The following is a 19,289-nucleotide window of genomic DNA, read 5'->3' on the forward strand; positions in this document are numbered from 1 at the left end:
CCTTCACTGTCACTGGGTCAAAATTTTGGAACCCCTCCCCTAACAGCACTGTGGGTGTACCTACACCACATGGACTGCAACTTTTCAAGAAAGCAGCTCACCACCATCACCTAAGGGCAATTAGAGGTGGGCATTAAATGCTGTCTAGCCAGTGATTCGCACATCATGAAATAAAAAGAAAATATGCTTTTTAAAAAAGGGTAAAAGAACACTGAACATTTTCCCTGTGTCTTTCCACTGGCAAGAGAGGACTTGGACAGCACAGAATCACAGAATTTTAAAGGCACAAGTGGAGGCCATTTGGTCCATCATGTCTGCACCGGCTCTCCAAATGAACATTAAATGACCTAGTGCTATTGCCCTGTCTTTTCCCCGTACCCCTGCACATTGTTTCCATTCAAATAATCATCTTATGCCCTCTTGAATGCCTTGATTGAACCTGCCTCTACCACACTTCCAGGCAGTGCATTCCAGACCCAAACCACTCATTATGTGAAGAAGTTTATTCTCACGTCACATTTGCTTCTTTTCAAATCACTTTAAATCTGCGCCCTCTCGTTCTTGATCCTTTTACGATCCTTTCAAGTTAACTTTTTCTTTAAAAAGTTTAAAATGATAGGCTCACTTTGGAACTCATATTCAAACTATTAGAAAGAATTATGGGGTTGACTTCAGTAGAGAAGAGAATGAGGCTGGGTGTAAAGCTAGTATTCAATTCACTACTGCCCAATTCCCCCCCTTATGACTATCTCAACTTCATGCACTGTGGAATGCGTGTTTGTGGACAGTTGGCACTTCCGTCTGAGGAAGAGAAATGGAAATTAGAGGTTCCTGACTTTTGAAATATGGTGTGCAAGGATGATGTTGAGTCAAGAGCTCAACCTGGGCGCATCAACACATGTGCAGTGACAGTGTGTGTGCTCCTTTAAGAAATCTGTGACTAACTGATCTTGTGTGTAATACGGCTGGATTCAAGTACATTTGGACAGCAAGGGAAAAAAAACCACAGAGCCAAAATTGAGGTGGTAAACCGCACAGAAGACTGGGATGGAAGAGTGACATTGTGCGTACAGTTGCAGAAACTGGCAGTTGCTATCATTTTTATTGCTCAGGCACCTTCCTCATTTGTTCTTGGGTTCGCAGCCAGGCTTATCAACCTCAAGTATATGCTTGGCTCAGAGGTAACACTGCTGTCACTGTATAGTTAAAAGCTCGCCTCAAGAATTAAATATAATCTAAACTGACACTTCAAAGTAGTAATGAGGTATGACTACATTGTGACACATTAAACTGAAGCCCCACCTGTCTATTTAGGTGGATGCAAAAGCTTAGTTCAAACAGTTTAGATCAGTTGAAACAGAGAAGCAGAAAGCTCCCCATACCAACATTTAACTCTTAATCTAACACCACCAAAGCAGATTAGCTGATCATTCATCTCATTGCCCTTGTGGGATTTTTCTTTTCCATTCATTCACAGGATGTGGGCTTCGCTGGCTGGGCCAGCAATTATTGCCCATTCCTAGTTGCCCTTGAGAAGGTGGTGGTGAGCTGCCTTCTTGAACCGCTGCAGTCCATGTGGTGTAGGTACAGCCACAGTGCTGTTAGGAAGGGAGTTCCAGGATTTTGACCCAGCGACAGTGTATGAACGGCGATACATTTTGCAGTGCACAAATTAGATGCTGCATTCACCTATGTCGTAACTGACTTCAAAAGCAATCCATTGACAATAAAGTCTTTTCAGATGTCTTGTGGATGTGAAAGGCAGTACACAAATGCAAACTGTTTCTGTCAAAAAATAGTAAGCAAAACCAGGTTTCTGAGTTTCAACATGAACAGTAAGTGCCAGCATCTCTTTGGGTGATGGTGGGGCAGGGGTCAAGTGAGCTTTGCAGATTCACAACATCAGTCCAGAGTACTTCAAGACACAGAAAGTATATACAAGGACAACAGAAATACAGACCAGAAGGCTCAACAGGGAAATGGGGGGAAAGACCTTAATTTACCACATGATGTAAAACACTACATTCAGTAACAAAATTATTAAGATAACAAGTTCAGAAAAATGAAGAGCCCAACATGAAGAATCAACTTTTGCTATTCACTTTAAGGTGGATTGTTTACAAACAAATTAAACCAGAATTAAGTATTAACAATTAGCCGTTTCCTATGCCAACAGTTTTAACATAATTAGCCTATCGCACATCAGCTCAGAAACAATTCAGGTCTTTCCAACAGGCAACAGGGAGGCAAGATATGTGAATCGTTTAACAAGCAGCTACAGCTAAAATAATTCTCTTAGCCTTAAGGAATGGGGGCCGGGGAAGGTCAGAGAAAACTGCGAAGACGTACCCGTGACAGGCAAGCTGCAACTCCCGAAAATACTTGTCCTCCCTCTGGAGAGAAGCCAGCCACTCTGTGCTTTAAGTTAAGAAAATTAACTGCAGAGTTATACTTGGGTTAAAAATTAAAAGTGCCAGTGCTACATGACACTGGTGGGCTAATTCACTGCCTGACAAGAGACAGATGTGCACCAGCGTGTACAAACATAAGACGGTTTAACACAGTATTGAAGGAGTGCGGGGAAGTTTAAGGTGGTACAGAATTTTGATCCACCTGTGTATGCACGCATTGGTGTGTAGCTAGCAAACAGAATCATCAAGCCATTGCAGATTTCTAAGGCAGAGCACTTGTAGGCACTTAAGAATACGCTCGACTAATTATGCTGCGAGAAAATTTTCCTGAAATTATAACAAATTATATAAATATAGTGCCTTTTATGCAATAAACACCCATAGGTACTCCACAGGGGCATTATAAAACAATATGACATGCTACTTGAGAGGATATTAGGACAAATGACCAAAAGCTTGGTCAAAGATGCAGAATTTAAGGAACGTCTTAAAGGAGAAAAAGTCAGTAGAGAGGCGGAGAGGTGTAGGGAGGGAATTCCAGAGCTTGGGGCCTAGGCAATTGAATACACAGGCATCAATGGTGGAGCGAGTATAACTGAGAATGCACAAGAGGCCGGAATTAGAGGAGAGCAGATATCTCAAGGGTTGTAGGGCTAGAGGAAGTGTGGTTTCTGGACACTGTTTGCAGTTGGGAAAAGCAGCTGGGGTTTGTCTTTGCATTCCATGGTGATCCTAGGATAGTGGACAGTTTTAGCTGATAACAGCAGAACCTGATTCAGCTTTACACGGCCCAGTCAGATCTGAAGGACGATGGCTAAACTGGTTGACCACCATATTCTTTCACGTCAGTATCCCTTGGACTGAAAGAGAGTGGAGACGAGGGGAATGGGCAGGATGACAGATGTTGGGAACCAATACCTTCAAGAACGATTTTATCTTTTAAAATTTGGAAGGACATTGCAATATTTGGACACTTGGGAACTGACTTGGATTTTTTTTAAAATAAGATCATAAATTCACCGTGGACAGTGAGCAAGCATGCCTTTTCAAAAGAAACACATGACCAGCATGGCACTCGAGAAGGAGAGCTATTTGCTTATTTGAACTGTAATTACTTTAATGGCTGGCCGGGGGGTGGGGGACTGTTTTAAAGGCAACGGTGCTGGTGGTTTACTGGAAATCACCTGACGAAGATGAGCTTTATATTTTAAAGCTCTGTTGGTGAGAACCTCCAGGCATCTACTTGGACTAGTGACCCATCCTTGCATGAGGGAACAGCGTGAAAGTACTGAAAAGTTTATACTTTTCATGAAGCTTTTTCATCAACACCGCACCCCCCCGACCAATCTCTGCAGAGACCCTATTTGTTCATCCTTTGTTTGTGTGCATGGGGGTATTGTAGAAGGGATAGGTAGTTACACTTCCAGTTTACAGATTGTGTTAACCAGTTCTTGCAACTGGTTTTAAAGAGTTTCATTTTATAATAAATCATTGAGTTTATTGAAAGAAGCCTGTTTAAAGTCGCTTTTATTCTGGGTCTAACAGTAGCGAAAGTAAATTAAACATTTACACTAATGATGCGACCTGCAGAGTACTGGGGCTAGATAAACTACACATTCCTCCCATCCAGGTCCTGACACAGAGTAATAGTTTTATTGGGGGCTGGGGCAAAGATGGAGGTGAGGGTTTGGTTGAGCAAATCAGTAACTGCAGAAATATTGCAGGAAACGGGGGACCAAAGGCAAAGTAGTTGGTATTTTGTAAGTGAAGTTCTAAGGGACTTGGGGGATAGTTTTCCAGGGATGGTTTCCAAAGGACGGAGGGTTGGAGCATGGAATATGGGGCGGGGGGGCTGGGGTCGGAAGGTGTGTGGATAGTGAGTGATACACAGAACTGGTAGAGATGGCCTTATGAGGTGGGAGTGGCAAAACCACACGGCGTGCCAGGGGTTAGCCATCGACACGAGCTGGGCAGAGTTTACATGGAGGGAGAGAATTTGGGAGGTCAGAGGCAAGATCCGGGGAGAGAGAGAACATGATGAGCTGAAACGGAGGTTGAAATCACCGAGGATGAGAAGCCATTCGGTGAAGAGGCCGAGGGAGGAGAGAAGCGAAGATAACTCAGCAAGGAAATTTATACCGTACACGGGAATGACGATTTCAAAAGAGAGAGGGTGGAACAGGGTGCAATGCTCAAAGGAGGGCTGGAGAGTTTTAATTATGAGGAGAGATTGGATAGACTGGGGTTATTTTTCCTGGAGCAGAGGAGATTTAGTTGGGACATGATTGAGGTGTATAAAATTATGAGGAACTTACATAGGGTAGACAGGAAGGAACTTTTCCTCTTGGTGGAGGGATCAATAACCAGGGAGGCATAGATTTAAGGTAAGAGGCAGGAGGTTTAGAGGGGATGTGAGGAAGAATTTTTTCACCCAGAGGGCAGTAGGAATCTGGAACTCACTGCCTGAAAGGGTGGTAGAGGCAGAAACCCTCATAACATTTAAGTATTTGGATGTGCACTTGCAACGCCATGGCATACAAGGCTATGGGCCTAGTGTTGGAAAATGGGATTAGAATAGTTAGGTACTTGTTTGACCAGCGCAGACTCATTGGGCCGAAGGGCCTTTTTCTGTGCTGTAGACCTCTATGACTATGATTCTAAAGTGCCAGAGGACTACAGGGTCACGTTAAGGTGTGGTCTGGTGATAAGCGCCACACTGTCACTATGACGTTCTTGAAGGAGGGAGTGTGGAAGATGCAGCCAGGCAGGGAGGGTTCCTTCAGGGGAAAAGATGTCATCACCCTTCAGCCAGGTTTCTGTTCCAGCCATGGCGTTCATGGATAGCAAGGGCCTTGTTCTTAAGTGAATGCACATTCTATGGGGAGATGCGTAGTGGGATGGTGAGGGGAAAGTCTATCAGGGCAACTCTGCGTGTGTGTGTGTAGGGTTTAAAGGTCAGTTACACAGGAAAGAGATTGGCAAGGTTAGCTTCCAGTGGGTGCACTGGGCAGGAAAGTCAATAAGAGAGTGGGATGGGGGCAGTTGGAATTACTACCCATAATGAGCCAGCGCCAAGTGCATCGGTGGGCCTGGAGGATGCCAAGAGAGGCACAGAATGAAGCTATAGACCTATCCATGAGGGAGTCAAGCCTGGGACAGCAGCTAGAGAGCAACAAGACTGAGGAGGAGTACTGAAGGGTTGGGGTAAGGAATTGGGAGGGCAGGTGAGAGTGGAGAAGTGAAAGGAGGCAAGACAATAGAAGAGGGGGTCTGGGAGGGGTAAAGAGAAAAGAATTTAAAAACAACAATAGTGGGTCTGGAGACAGGGTAACAATGAGCATGTGAATGGAATTGGGGAAGGGAAGCCACCCAGAAAGAGAAAACCTCCAGTTCCACCAGCTGTACAATACCTCATCTCCAAATTTTACTTCAGCTTATACAGAAACAAAATGCTGTTTAAATACTCAGCAGGAACTCAAAACGTTAACTCTGTTTCTCTCTCCATATATGCTGCCAGGCAGGCTGAGTTTTTCCAGCACTGTTTTTTTATAATTCATTCATAGGATGTGGGCTTCACTGGCTGGGCCAGAATTTATTGCCCATCCCAAGCTGCCCTTGAGGCAATTGTGAACTCCCTTCTTGAACTGCTGCAGTCCATGTGGTGTAGGTACACCCACAGTGCTGTTGGGAAGGGAGTTCCAAGATTTGGACCCAGCTACAGCGAAGGAAGGGCCATATATTTCCAAGTCAGGATGGTGAGTGACTTGGAGGGGAACTTCCAGGTGGTGGTGTTCCCATGTGTCTGTTGCCCTTGTCCTTCTAGATGATAGCGGTCGTGGGTTTGGAGGGTGCTGTCTAAGGAGCCATGGGAAATTCCTGCAGTGCATTTTGAAAATGGTACACACTGCTGCTACTGTGCGCCGGTGGTGGAGGGAGTGAATGTTTGTGGATGTGGTGCCAATCAAGTGGGCTACTTTGTCCTGGACGATCTCAAGCTTCTTGAGTGTTGTGGGAGCTGCACTCATCCAGGCAAGTGGGGAGTACTCCATCACACTCCTGACTTATGCCTTGTAGATGGTGGACAGGCTTTGGGGAGTCAGGAGGCAAGTTACTTGTCGCATGATTCTTAGTCTCTGACCTGCTCTTATAGACACAGTATTTATATGGCTAGTCCAGTTTAGTTTCTGGTTAATGGTAACCCCCAGGATGTTGATAGTGGGGGATTCAGTGATGGTAATGCCATTGAACTTCAAGGGGTAATGGTTAGGTTCTCTCTTGTTGGAGATGGTCATTGCCTGGTACTTGGTGTGGCGCAAATGTTACTTGCCACTTGTCAGCTCAAGCCTGGATATTGTCCAGGTCTTGCTGCATTTGGACATGGACTGCTTCAGTATCTGAGGAGTCACGAATGGTGCTGAACATTATACAATCATCAGTGAACATCCCCACTTCTGACCTCATGATGGAAGGAAGGTCATTGATGAAGCAGCTGAAGATGGTTGGCCCGAGGACACTACCCTGAGGAACTCCTACAGTGATGTCCTGGAGCTGAGATGACTGTCCAACAACCACAACCATTTTCCTTTGTGCTAGGTACGATTCCAACCAGTGGAGTGTTTTCCCCAATTCCCATTGACTCTGTTGTGCTAGGGCTCCTTGATGCCACACTCTGTCAAATGCAGCCTTGATGTCAAGGGCAATCACTCTCACTTCACCTTGGGGGAGTTCAGCTCTTTTGTCCATGTTTGAACCAAGGCTGTAATGAGGTCAGGAGCTGAGTGGCCCTGGTGGAACCCAAACTGGCCTTCAGTGAGCAGGATATTGCTAAGCAAGTGCTGCCTAATAGCACTGTTGATGACCCCTCCCATTACTTTACTGACGATCGAGAGTAGGCTGATGAGCCGGTAATCGGCCGGGTTGGAGTTGTCCTGCATTGCGTACACAGGACATACCTGGGCAATTTTCCACATAGCCAGGTAGATGCCGGTATTATAGCTGTACTGGAACAGCTTGATCTCCAGCATCCACAGTATTTTGCTTTTACTTTAGGCTTTTTCTCACATGTACCAAAATGCAACGCATCTCCCGCACGGACGAAATATTCCTTTGAACACGGAAAGGATACGGAAGGAGTTGGCCACATCGGACTGATAAAAATACCCAGGATGGCTGCAAAAGAAAAAAAAAAGAGTAAATAAATAAATACCGGTTCAGCATTCTGAAAATTGCATGATTTTCCACTTCTCACAAGTTAATAACCATGCTAGCTTGGGTTCAATTAATCTTCAAACTTTACTTCTGCAGCTCACTTCAACCATACATTTCCTTTTAAATGGGCTGGCAACACCATGGGTTATATTACTAGACTAGTAATCCAGAAGCCCAGACCAATAATCCAGAAACAGGTTTCAAATCCCACCATGGTAGATTGCGAATTTGACTTCAGTTCATTGAATAAACCTAGAAGAAACTACCAGACTGTCCTAAAAATCCACTGGTTCTTTAATGCCCTTTAGAGAGGGAAAGCTGCTGTCCTCTACAGGTCTGGCCTCCACATTACTCCAGGCTGACAGCAACATGCTTGAATCTTAGCTGCCCTCTGAAAGGAAGTAAATACTCTGTTGTGTCGAACCACCACATAAATTAAAAGTCACCACACGAGCAGCAGTGGCCAGCTTATCAAGGTCAATTAGGGATGGGGCAATGAATGCTGCCCTTGCCCGCAATGCTCACATCCCATGAGTGGATAAACAAATATACATTTACCACATGAAAAGCAGCCTTTGCAATAGATAGTGGCTTTGCTCAGGATTACATGTGACCCTTAAACTTGCTCTGGAAGAGACTGATTTGGTTAGAATAATTCAATGACACTAACTGCAGAATCATGGAAATGATATTCCAGCAGGCCACTGTCCTGGTGCCAGCTCCTCAACTGAAGCAGTCGACACCAATCCAATTTACCTGAGAGAGCTCATTTGATTTTCTTTGAATAGTTTTGCAAGTGGGCCTTGGTCTTGCCCACCATCTGCAAGGCCTGGCAGTACAGCACTGCAACTCACCATAGGTTATGTGCTCAATTCTCTGGGAAAGGCAGGAGAGTAGGCCATTGAGACCCTTGAGCCTGCTCCGCCATTCAATAAGATCATGGCTGATCCGTTTGTGTTTCGAATTCCACATTCCCATCTACCTCCAATAACCTTCGATTCCCTTGCCTAACAAGGATCTACCTACCTCTGCCTTAAAAATGTTCTGAGGCTCCACCGTCTTCGGAGGCAGAGAGTTCCAAAGTCGCACAACCCTCAAAAAAAAACCTGTCCTAAAAGGGCAAACCCTAAATTTTAAAACAGTACCCCACTAGTTCTGGGCTCCAGTGGGTACAAGCCCAGTCCATCAGAAAACCACATTGTCAATCTTAGTTCATATCCATCCAGTCAACAAGAAACCACCACCTCCCCGCTCCCCACCACATTACAAAGTATCCTTTGAAAGTGAGATGCCCTGATCCCTACCAGCGAACACCATGGCACAATTCAATAGTTTTAATAAACATTAAAACCACTGCAGGTTGAAATAGTAGGTAAAGATTTCAATTACAATAGTACATTAAATATTATATGCTTCCTCTTTAGGTTACTGCTGGAGAACTTGATATATGTCCATAAATATTAAAGCAAGTGGTTTTACTTAATTCATGAGAGAAAAAAATTTAAGTCAAAAATTGAATTTAGCATTTTAATTAAAACGTTGCATTAAGCTGAAGAAGCATTAAGTACTGGGTTGACGAGGGAATGGAAGAAAACTACTTCAAAAGACTTCTGATCCAAGGCTTCACTTCTATAGTTCTCCTCTGTATAACCTCTAAAAAAAGACTTCAGAGAGACTTTGGTAACCTACTCGCGATCTTCTAAATTATTGAATGATTCAGGGCTTCCCAGAGATGGAGAGAAATCTTACTTTGCACAACTAATACTGTGCTCAAAGTATAAAACATATAAATTATTTTTAAAATGGGATACAGAACTTATACAGGTCATTATAAATCTGGAAAAAAAAAAATCAGCAGTCATTCCCCTTGAAAAATCGGTCAAAGTTAGAGGAGAAAACAGTTGGTGGTTAAACCTTGGGCTTATAATTTCAGACAGGAATTGTTGAAATGAGGATGTTTTAGCTCAATAGAGAACATGGTAACAATTGCCGTTAAGCCAAACCCACCGAGACCCCACAGGATTGTGGGGGAAGTGGTAAAGTAAAACGGGGGGGGGGGAAGAGAGAGAGAGAGAGAGAGAGAGAGAGAGAGAGAGCAGGGCGTTTGAAGTTGGGGGACTGAGGCACATTGTTTGGCAAAGTAGAGGGAGATAAACTCTGCATCCAAACGCCTGAACAAAAAGGTGGCGCAAGGCCGAGAGTGGCACACCGGAAGCTGTCCCACTCTCAGCACCGACATCCCTCACCTGGATGTGCACAGAGGAATCGCTGCAGTGAGAAGCTGATGGTTTGCCATCCGCTGGACGCAGTCAAGGTGCAGCATTACCACTTCACAGCAAACAAGCCGAAAGCACGGAGAAATTACTTTTGGTGCTGCCCTTGTACATCCATCGCATCGGATAGCAAAACTGCGCAGGGCAACCCACCCAAGTAGGGTATGGGGCGATAATCTGCCTGCAATTGATGCCATCGCCATGTTGTCGAGGAAGAGTTGACATATGCAAAGTGAAGTATGGATGAGGAAGCCCTTCTTGGTCTTTCTAGGAAAAGAATGAGTGTGTCCAATTGCTTCTTGAACAGCGCATTTGAAAACTTCAGAGCCTCACAGCCAATAATCTGAATAAAACATTGCAAGTTTAAAAATACTTCGAAGTATCATCCTTAAAAGCTTCCTCTTGGATGTTTTAATAATTTGTCTGAGACATTGAAAATGATTTACCGTCGACAGAATATTTGAAAAAGGAAGAATAAGTACTAAGAAAGGTATATTTTACTGTCATTACTCTTGTAATTCTCCTTTTAAAAAAAAAAATACAATAGCCTGTGGTGTATTCTGGCATCTTGTTTGTAGTCACATTTATATTTGGGGAAAAAAAAAATCAACCCAATTTTAAATACACCCACCCACACCGTATATCAAATCTACTGTAAGGAAAATAAATTGCATGAATATGGGGAAAGAGTGCGGGATTGCAGGAATGGGGCTGACTGGAATGGTTCTTCGAAATGCCCTCCTTGTGTGCTGTGCTGTTCTATAATTTTATAAGCCTGACAAAACCTGCAGACGTGTACTTTATCCAACAGCTTTATGGTTAAAAAACAGATATTTCAGAGGCACAAGGAAAATAATAAGTGCGCACATGACTGATATCGAGCCATATCAAGTACTCCTTCATTTGCAATACTTTACAAATAAGTGCAGAAATAATGGTGAATTTTATTTTGACGTGGAGAAGGGAAGCGATCCAAACACGCAACTCTCAAAGGAAAAAAAAACACAGGACTGTGAGAATGCACTGCCTGAGCGCGCGCTGAAGGCAGATTCAATCACTGTGTTCAAAGGTAAACTGGACAAGCACCTGAAGGGAAACTATTGGCAGGGTTACGGAGAAAGGATGGGCAAGTGAGACTGGTCAAATTGCTCTTGCAGAGAGCTGGCACGGGGTAGCTGGGCCGAATGGCTTCCTTCTGTGCAACCACTGCAATACTCATTTATATTGGTCCTCTAAGACAGTGATTCCCCAACTGAGGGTCACAAGCTTCAAGGCTGTAATGGTGGCTGCGGAGTAGAGGCTCTGTCAGGAACATGATGGGACCAGGCCCAAGGTCCCATGATACGTGCACCTAATTTTTTTTCTCCCTTGCTCACAGTTCACTTCAGCATGTTGGTCTGTATCAAATCTCGATGCTGATCGAGCCTGGAAGCCACGTTGGAGATTAGATGTGCACTAAAACAAAAATCACACTACCAGATTGTCACCTGGACTCAGTGAGCAAGATAACATTTGTACAAAATTGTTAAAATTTAAAAACACATGATTTTCAGATGTTTAAACTTAGTGTGCACTTTAATGATTAAACAGTGAAGGTTACTATTTGGCTGCTTTTGTTTCATCTTCATGTTGCCTCCCCCACCACCACCAACTCTCGCAGCACCAAGTCTAAGGCATTAAAACGGGGTTACACTGGGGAAAAATAATCGTTTGGCGAGCACGGCTCTAAGCCATTTTAGCAACTGGCTTCCCCGATTGAAAAAATATTTCTGCTCTGCAAGAGAGAGACAATATAAAGCTCACCTTGACTATTGGCAAATCAAACACTTCCCGGGCTTCTCCAACTTCCGGGTTGTCACCATCTTCTGCAATGATGTGCGTTGCCAATGCATTGTAGGAGACTTCTTTCGCCTTTCCAGCCTTCAGCAGCTGAATCACCTAATTAAACAAAGAGTGAGCTGTAAACACACACACACGAGATACAGGGTGAACTCACGACTGAATTCCACTCAAGTTAAGAGCCATGCGTGCCCACAATACAAATGGTACAACTTTGTCAACCGATGAGATTTAAGGATTGAGAAAGAAATAGAGGAACAACGGAGAAGGAAATAGGGTGAGCTAGAGTCAAATCAGGTATAGAAAGAAAAATGAGGGGAAAAGATTAAGAGGCGACAGAAAAAGATAATCAAAAACAGAAAAAAAAATGTAAGTTTTAAGTCTCTAAGAATTTACTATCACTCGGAATTAGAGCCAGTCTAAATAGCTTCCTTTCTGTGCCTTAGCGATTGATCACCATTGCATTAACAATTATCACCTTGATAAAAGAGTAACTTTCCCGTTAAAGGCCAGCTCTAACTTTGCTTAATGTAGAGATCCAGCAAGTTCTTAAAAATGATAGGGAGGTGGAGAGCAAGCTGCCGTTTTTGAGAGGCAAACCAAGAGAGGCGAACCGAGTAAATCACTCAGCAACTTGTGGGTGATTCGCAATCCACGGGGTATCCGCTCCTCGGCACAGGTCGCCAGATGATTTGCACCTCCAGGCAGAGCCACGTGGAAGCCAACGCTACCTCAGTGGCAAAATTCTGCGCCGCTGCTTTGGTTAGATCCGTGCATCAGTCAGGAGGAAAACAAACATGATGCAACTGGTGAGGCATTTCATCAAGTTTACGCAATTGCGAATGTTGCAGCATCCCACCACAGATAAGCTGCAACAAACGGAAGAGAGTCAGTGGCTTTGCCGTATGATGGAGCGTCAGGGGGCTTGACGTGATAAACAGCTGGCCATTAGAGAACATGTTCATTCCAAACTCTACCTCTGGAATATACCCATCACCATTAGACGGTAAAAACAAAAGTCATCTCAGCTCCACTAAGTGCACATTTGCAATCATTAGCTTGCTGAATGGGAGAACAGAATGTCAGAGAGCCTGTAGTTTCAAATTTATGGAGTGCCATTATTAAATCAGTCAGCACACCTCAACAGTAAGTTTTTTTTTAAAAAGACACACACACACACACACACACACACACACACACACACACACACACACACACACACACAGCGTTACAGAGCCTGCTCACAGTGCTGCAGTCATGCAAACGAAAACTAGCATCTCCAACATTTATCTGAATACTGGAGATGTATGGTCAGGACTTTCTCAGCTGAATGGAAATCGCATCCTCATACAAGCATCAAATCCCAAGTCAGACTCCTATTAACTGGAATTAAAACTAAAAAAAAGTGATGGAAAAATTCAGTGCGGAGCGGGGTGGGAGGTGGGGGGGAACAATATTTCGAATCCAATACGACACTTCTTTGGAACCATCACCAACCAACAGCAGGACTCCAGGCTGACCAGGCAGATTGCAACAAGCCCTCCTCAAAGCCTGTTTCTCTGGAAGCCACTGGCCACCGCCTGCCAAGCAGAACGAGTCTATGAATATCGACCACACCTCACTGCGCCGCCATCACCTTAAAGGAAATCTGCACTTCTGCTTTCAGCCAGGAACCCACCCGAATTAGAGTTCCACAGAAGAGTCATATTGGACTCAAAAGCATTGACTGTTACTCTCTCCACGGATGCTGCCAGACCGGCTGAGTTTTTCCGAGCACTTGGTGTTTTTTTCCCTTCTTCAGATTTCCAGCATCCACAGAGCTTTGCTTTTATTCCTGTAGAACTAGAATAGCTCCAACAATGTTCAAATAGGTATGGTACAGACTGGAAGATGACAGCCTCTGTGCTGTAACCATCCCGGGATTCTAGAGGACGACGGCGTTAGGGATGGGCGGAACAGCATGGAATGGGGGACTTGAAGAAGCGCTGTTGCAATAAAGAGACTAATTTCGAAACAAACGCTTTGCAGATCTCTGCCAGTACATGAACGTTAAGCTTCTGCAATAGCATTCTGCTTTAAAAAAAGAGCAGATAAAATTTCATATGCACTTGACATGCAGGAGGAGGAGTCAAGGTTTTTCCCTGTCTTTAGGCTCTATACCCAAGTTGTTACAAAAATGAAACAGCCTTGCTGTGACCAATATTGAGATCGGTTTTTCGTCTTTTTAATCAACCCAATGGTCGGGGAAGCAGTTTAATTTGATGTCAAGGTTAACAATCCATTGAACAGCTTCAAGCTGGCACAGTGTGAACGGTTGTCATGCCACCAGGAATGGATCTCTCAGGGCAGAAGTTCAGTACAGTCAATTCCGCTGTTTGCGGGTGGGTTGCAAAATCTCAAAAGGTTGAATGGTGAATAGACTTTATAATGGGAATAAATGAGATGGGTTCTAGCCATCCCAAAATCTGACATTTTTAAAGGAGAAGGGGCAATAAAAACTTTTTCAGTAAATTCAAGGCAATTTTACTGCAGAAATTGTTTGACAACGCAAGAAAAAAACGATGTAAAACTTGCCAATTACAGCATAATACAAACCGCAGTACATTGCTGGATGGTTCAGGTAATGTACTTAACTGGAGAGAGTGGAAGTAGTGGGTGACGCGGCTGATGCAGACATTGATGTGGATGAAAAGAACGATGTTATACTGCTTCACCTTTAGTTTTTCAATGTTGTAAAGCTCTTGGTAAGGAGCAATACCAGTGTCAATTGCTCTACAAAAGGTGTTACAGCCAGGATGAGAGGCCCCACTACTCCACAAGTCGTACCACTAGCGTACATGCTCAATTCGCTTACCAACATGGCCAATTATTTACCTTTGCTACTGCTAGATCCAGAATAAAAGAGACTTTAACTAGGCTTCTTTCAATAAACTCAGTGATTGATTTACCATAAAAGCGAAACTTTTTAAAACATGTTGCAATAACTGGTTAACAGACAATTTGTAATTTGGAAGTGTAACTATCTATCCTTTTTAAAGTTCCCCAGCACACAAACACAAAGGGTAGACAAATAGAGTCTCTGCAGAGATGGACAGTTGAAGGAAAAACTTTAGAAAAAGGATAACGGATAACAGGGTTTTGACGCTATTGATCCGATGCTTGAGAGAGAGAGAGAGAGAGAGAGAGAGAGAGAGAGAGAGGGAGAGAGAGAACGGGTCACTAATCCCAGTAGATGTCTGGAGGTTCTCACCAATGGAGCTTCTGCATGGAGGAGGAATAGAGCTTGATCAACCCTTCTCATCTCAGTCTCTCGGGTTTCCAAATACAGACAAGTTCCCCTGAGATGAGGATTGTTAGATAGATACTGACACCACACTATTTCATGCAAAGCAAGGAGTGAGAGAGCTGGGCAGCTTCTCCCCTTCTCAGTTCATTTCCAACTGAGTTTAAAGCAATAAGTTCAAAACATAAAGCTCCATCTGGTGATTTCCAATAAATCACTAGGGCCCTTGCCTTTAAAAGAGTTCCCCCCTCCCCGCCAAAAGTGACTGCAGTTCAAACAGACAAACAGCTCTCTTCCACAAATGCCATGCTGATCATTTAGTTGATGTGATGCGATTTCTTGGAAAAGGCATGCTTGCTCTAGTCCATGATGAAATTATGGGTTTTTTTACAAAACAGGTCAGCTACAGGTCAACTCAAGTGTCCAAATAATGCAATGTCCTTCCAAACTTTAAAAGTATAGTTCTTGTAAGTATTGTTGCAACAAAGGCAATGCTTCTTTCCATGCTTGTATTACTGTATGTCACCTGTTTTTTCAAACCTTTAGTTGATCTTATGAGCTCCACCATCATCTGGATTGTGAATTGAGCCTTCTTAGGCTTTTCTTTCTGCTCCTGTTTTAGTTTCAATTAATCTCATCAGCTCAACCAATTCTTCCGTACAGGGTATTCTTCCGTACACTAATGGTACAGAGTTCCTCTTGATGAGATTGAAGGGACTCGCCCACTTCATGCGTGGTCAGGTCTTCAAATCGCTCTCCTCCAACTCATTTTGCCAAGTCAACAGTCCTGGTCACTTCAGTATCCACACTGGGGGGAACCCTGTGTAATCAGTCATAGCCTCAGGCCAAACTTTTTTCCAGCAGGCATTTACGGTTGAAGCTCTGACTTCTTCCCATGAGTCCTTAATTATGCCTACTGCTCAGAGGAAGTTGAATTCCTTCCAGCAATCACTGTGGTTGAAGGGTCTGCTTCCAGAAGATGAAGGATGTGGCTGAAACTTTGTTGGGTGCAGTAAGTCTTGAATGAGGCAATGATCCCCTGGTCCATTGGCTGGATAAGTGAGGTCGTATTTGGGGGTAAAAACAAAATGTCAACATCTGAATGGCTGTCTATGAGAGTGTGTGGATGCCCAGGTGCATCATTGAGGATTAGTAGGACCTTGAAAGACAGGTTCTTTTCCCTCAGATAAGTCCTGACCTCTGGCAGAAAGCAACTGGCAAACCAGATGCTGTAACCCAGGCAATGCTGTCAGCCTTCCAGAAGGCTGGCGCATGACATTTATTTGTCCCTTTGTAAGCTCGAGGGTATTCTGACCTATAAACCAGCATCGGTTTACATTTAAAGCCAGCCACGTCGGCACATAGCAGAAGTGTCAGCCTGCCCTTTGCTGTTTTAAAACCAGGAGCTGTCTTTCCTTCTTTCGAAAGGTAGGTTCTACTTGGCATCTTCTTCCAGAACAGTTAGTTTCGTCTACGTTGAAGACCTGCTCTGCCTGGTAGCCTCGCTCCTCAGTGTATTCCTGCAGCACCTTGCGAAACTCTCCTGCAACTGCTTGGTCAGCAGAAGCAGCCTCCCCTCACCAACTTCACATTGTCAGCCCGAAAAGCATTTTAAAGCAATCGAACCATCCTGTGCTGGCTGAGAATCCTTTGAAAGTTTGGAGGGGCACCTTCTGCACCACCTTCATCATCACCAGTGACACCAGCACTGCCCTCTTTACTACTCTGTATGTACTCTGACACAATTCATTATTTCGAATGATTGGACCATTAACCGGGTCCTCCTTTGATGCTGGTGCTCCATCCACACGTTGAGTAACTTCTCCATTTCCTCTTATGTGTGGATCTCTCCTGCTCACAAAAGTTAACCTGGCGGTACGACTCCCAGAAGCACTAACACTGGCCCTTATTTCTTTCTTCAGGTTGCCTAAAGTACCTGATTGTATTCCCCGGCCAACAGGGCACCACTTGCACCATTTTTCAGTCTATCCAAGATTGTGACTTTTTGTTCAAGAGTCATCACTTTCTTGAGACGTTCTCTGATCTGCTCCGACTCACTCATTTTCAGCAAAGTGCTGCACTGTACCTGGGCTGCAAAATCACAGCAAACCACGGGCAGTTAGTACACAGCGCATGCTTTCTACGTGGGAAAGGCAACACAGAGGCATCATTTTTATGGCCTCTAAATTTAGACTTTTATTTATTTAGGGACCAACATAAGTTTAGGTGAGAAGTTTTAAATGTTAAATCGCAGATGGGTGAAGATTTGGGGCTGTGAACAGCAATCAGTTGCACAAACACTTTTGCGTGGATAAACAAATTCGCGATAGAGGGGGTCGCGAATGGCGGGAGGTGACTGTATATGGACGGTGGTCTGACTTGGGTGGCCTGGGTCACAATTGGAGCTGTTCCTCATGTTCTGCTTGTGCAACAAGTGACCACATCTTCCCCAGTCCGTCCTAGAGTGGTTGAGAGTTGCCCAGAGTTTCTGTGGGATTTCACCACTCGGGTCAGTTTACCAGGTTGTGGTTGGTGATGTTTACAGCCAACGAGGTGGTGTGCCATCAGTGTGTTCCAGTAGAGACTACAAGATTTCAGACAAACGTTGAGCTCCTGTTTCAATGGAAGTACTTAGTTAGCTGTCAGCCGATGGTGTTCTTTGAGGAGGGTGTTTTCCCTGTGGACATCAAGAGGTTCAACATGAGCTAGCACAGGAAGCCACTCGAGCTTTGTCAAGATGCCAGACTCGCAAGTCATGACTTCCCGGAAATGGATATACACCACGGTTGTGTGATGGTTCCTGATCCAACTTGAGCAGCAATACTCTGCTGTTGCGTAAACCAGGGCAAGTGAAGCTGTGCACAGAAGCAGAGAGGGAGACTGCAACCCTCATGTGGGCCCTCCTGTTAAAGTTTTCCAACTTGAAAACCCGCAAATTAATGCTGTCTAGAAGGCGAGTGAACCCCAGCCACCCAGGTCCAAGCAGTGAAAACCCATTGGAAATCATCTATAGGAAATGGAGCAATCATTACTAGTATCAAACTTAAAAACAATTGAGGGTAGAGTACCTTCAGTGATGAAATAAGCACGTCAGTCAGATGCCACCAAAACTAATTGTAGATCACCGAGGCCCAGCACTGATCCCTGTGGCACTCTACTAGTTACAGTTTGCCAACCAGAACATGGCCCATTTATCCCAACACCGTTTCCTGGGGGTTAGCCAAACCCCTATCCATGCTAATATGTCGTCCCCAATACCATGAGCTCTTATCTTGTGCAGTAGCCTTTTATGTGGCACCTTTTGGAAATCCAAATTCACAACAGCTACTGGTTCCCCTTTATTCACCCTGCTTGTCATATCCTCAAAGAATTCTAATAAATTTGTCAAACATTATTCCCCTATCGCAAAACTATGTTGACTCTGCTTGATTGTATTAAGATTCCTCTTATACCTCTTCTATTAAGGATTCTAGCATTGTGTCAATTACAGGTGTTAGGCTAACTGGCCTTGTTTCCTGCTTTCTGTTTCCCTACTTTTTTTTTGAATAGAAGTGCTACATTTGCAGTTTTTCAATGCGCTGGAGCCTATCCAGAATCTAGGGAATTTTGGAAGATTACAACCAATGCATCCACTATCTCTGCTGCCATCGCTTTTAAGGCCCTAGGATGCAGGCCATCAGGTCCAAGGGGCTTGTCAGCTTTTAGTCCCATTAGTCTTTCCAGATGCTTCTCAATAGTGATAGCGATTGTTTTAAGAGCTTCCCTCCCATTAATTTGGCCGCGCTCCTGAAGCACTTTGGGAGGTTTTCCTATGTTAATCACAAGATGAGCACAAGTAGTTGTTGTACGTTGCGTGTGAGGTACAATTCCATTAATCGGCAAAGCCACCCAATAACCAGTCTCGCTGACTTCATTTCTTAAGCAACAGAAAGGAAAAATCAGAAGCCGCAAACGTTAATTGAAACGTTAGAAATCATCAGCAAAGTTCCTGCAACTGCCCTCCCTACCAGGAGGCGCTTCAAGGGAAGAGGAGGGGGCCATTTAGCCTCTCGAGCATGTTCCACCATTCAATGAGATCATGGCTGATCTGTGATCTAGCTCCATACAGTCACCTTGGCGCCATATCCCTTAATACCAACGGTTAATAAAAGAAAACTACCAATCTCAGAATTAAAATTAACAATTGACCTAGCAACAAGGTTGCGGAAGAGTTCCACCATCTTCTTCCACCATCCTTTGTACGAAGAAACGTTTCCTAATTTTAGATTCCTCTCC

General features: G+C 44.2%; 1 protein-coding gene across 2 annotated transcripts in view; it reads right to left on the reverse strand.

Moving 5' to 3' along the window:
• paxip1 (PAX interacting (with transcription-activation domain) protein 1) overlaps positions 1 to 19,289 on the reverse strand; it is a 118,308-nt gene that overhangs the window by 94,365 nt on the left and 4,654 nt on the right. For both annotated transcript variants that reach the window (XM_078537060.1, XM_078537057.1), the window contains exons 2-4: positions 11,696 to 11,830; positions 7,537 to 7,580; positions 2,350 to 2,413 (exon numbers count right to left, since the gene is read on the reverse strand). In XM_078537060.1, the coding sequence (XP_078393186.1) occupies positions 2,350 to 2,413; positions 7,537 to 7,580; positions 11,696 to 11,830 (243 nt within the window). The remainder of the gene's footprint in view (positions 1 to 2,349; positions 2,414 to 7,536; positions 7,581 to 11,695; positions 11,831 to 19,289) is intronic.

Source organism: Cetorhinus maximus, chromosome 3, assembly GCF_964194155.1.
Source record: "Cetorhinus maximus chromosome 3, sCetMax3.hap1.1, whole genome shotgun sequence".
Taxonomy (NCBI): domain Eukaryota; kingdom Metazoa; phylum Chordata; class Chondrichthyes; order Lamniformes; family Cetorhinidae; genus Cetorhinus; species Cetorhinus maximus.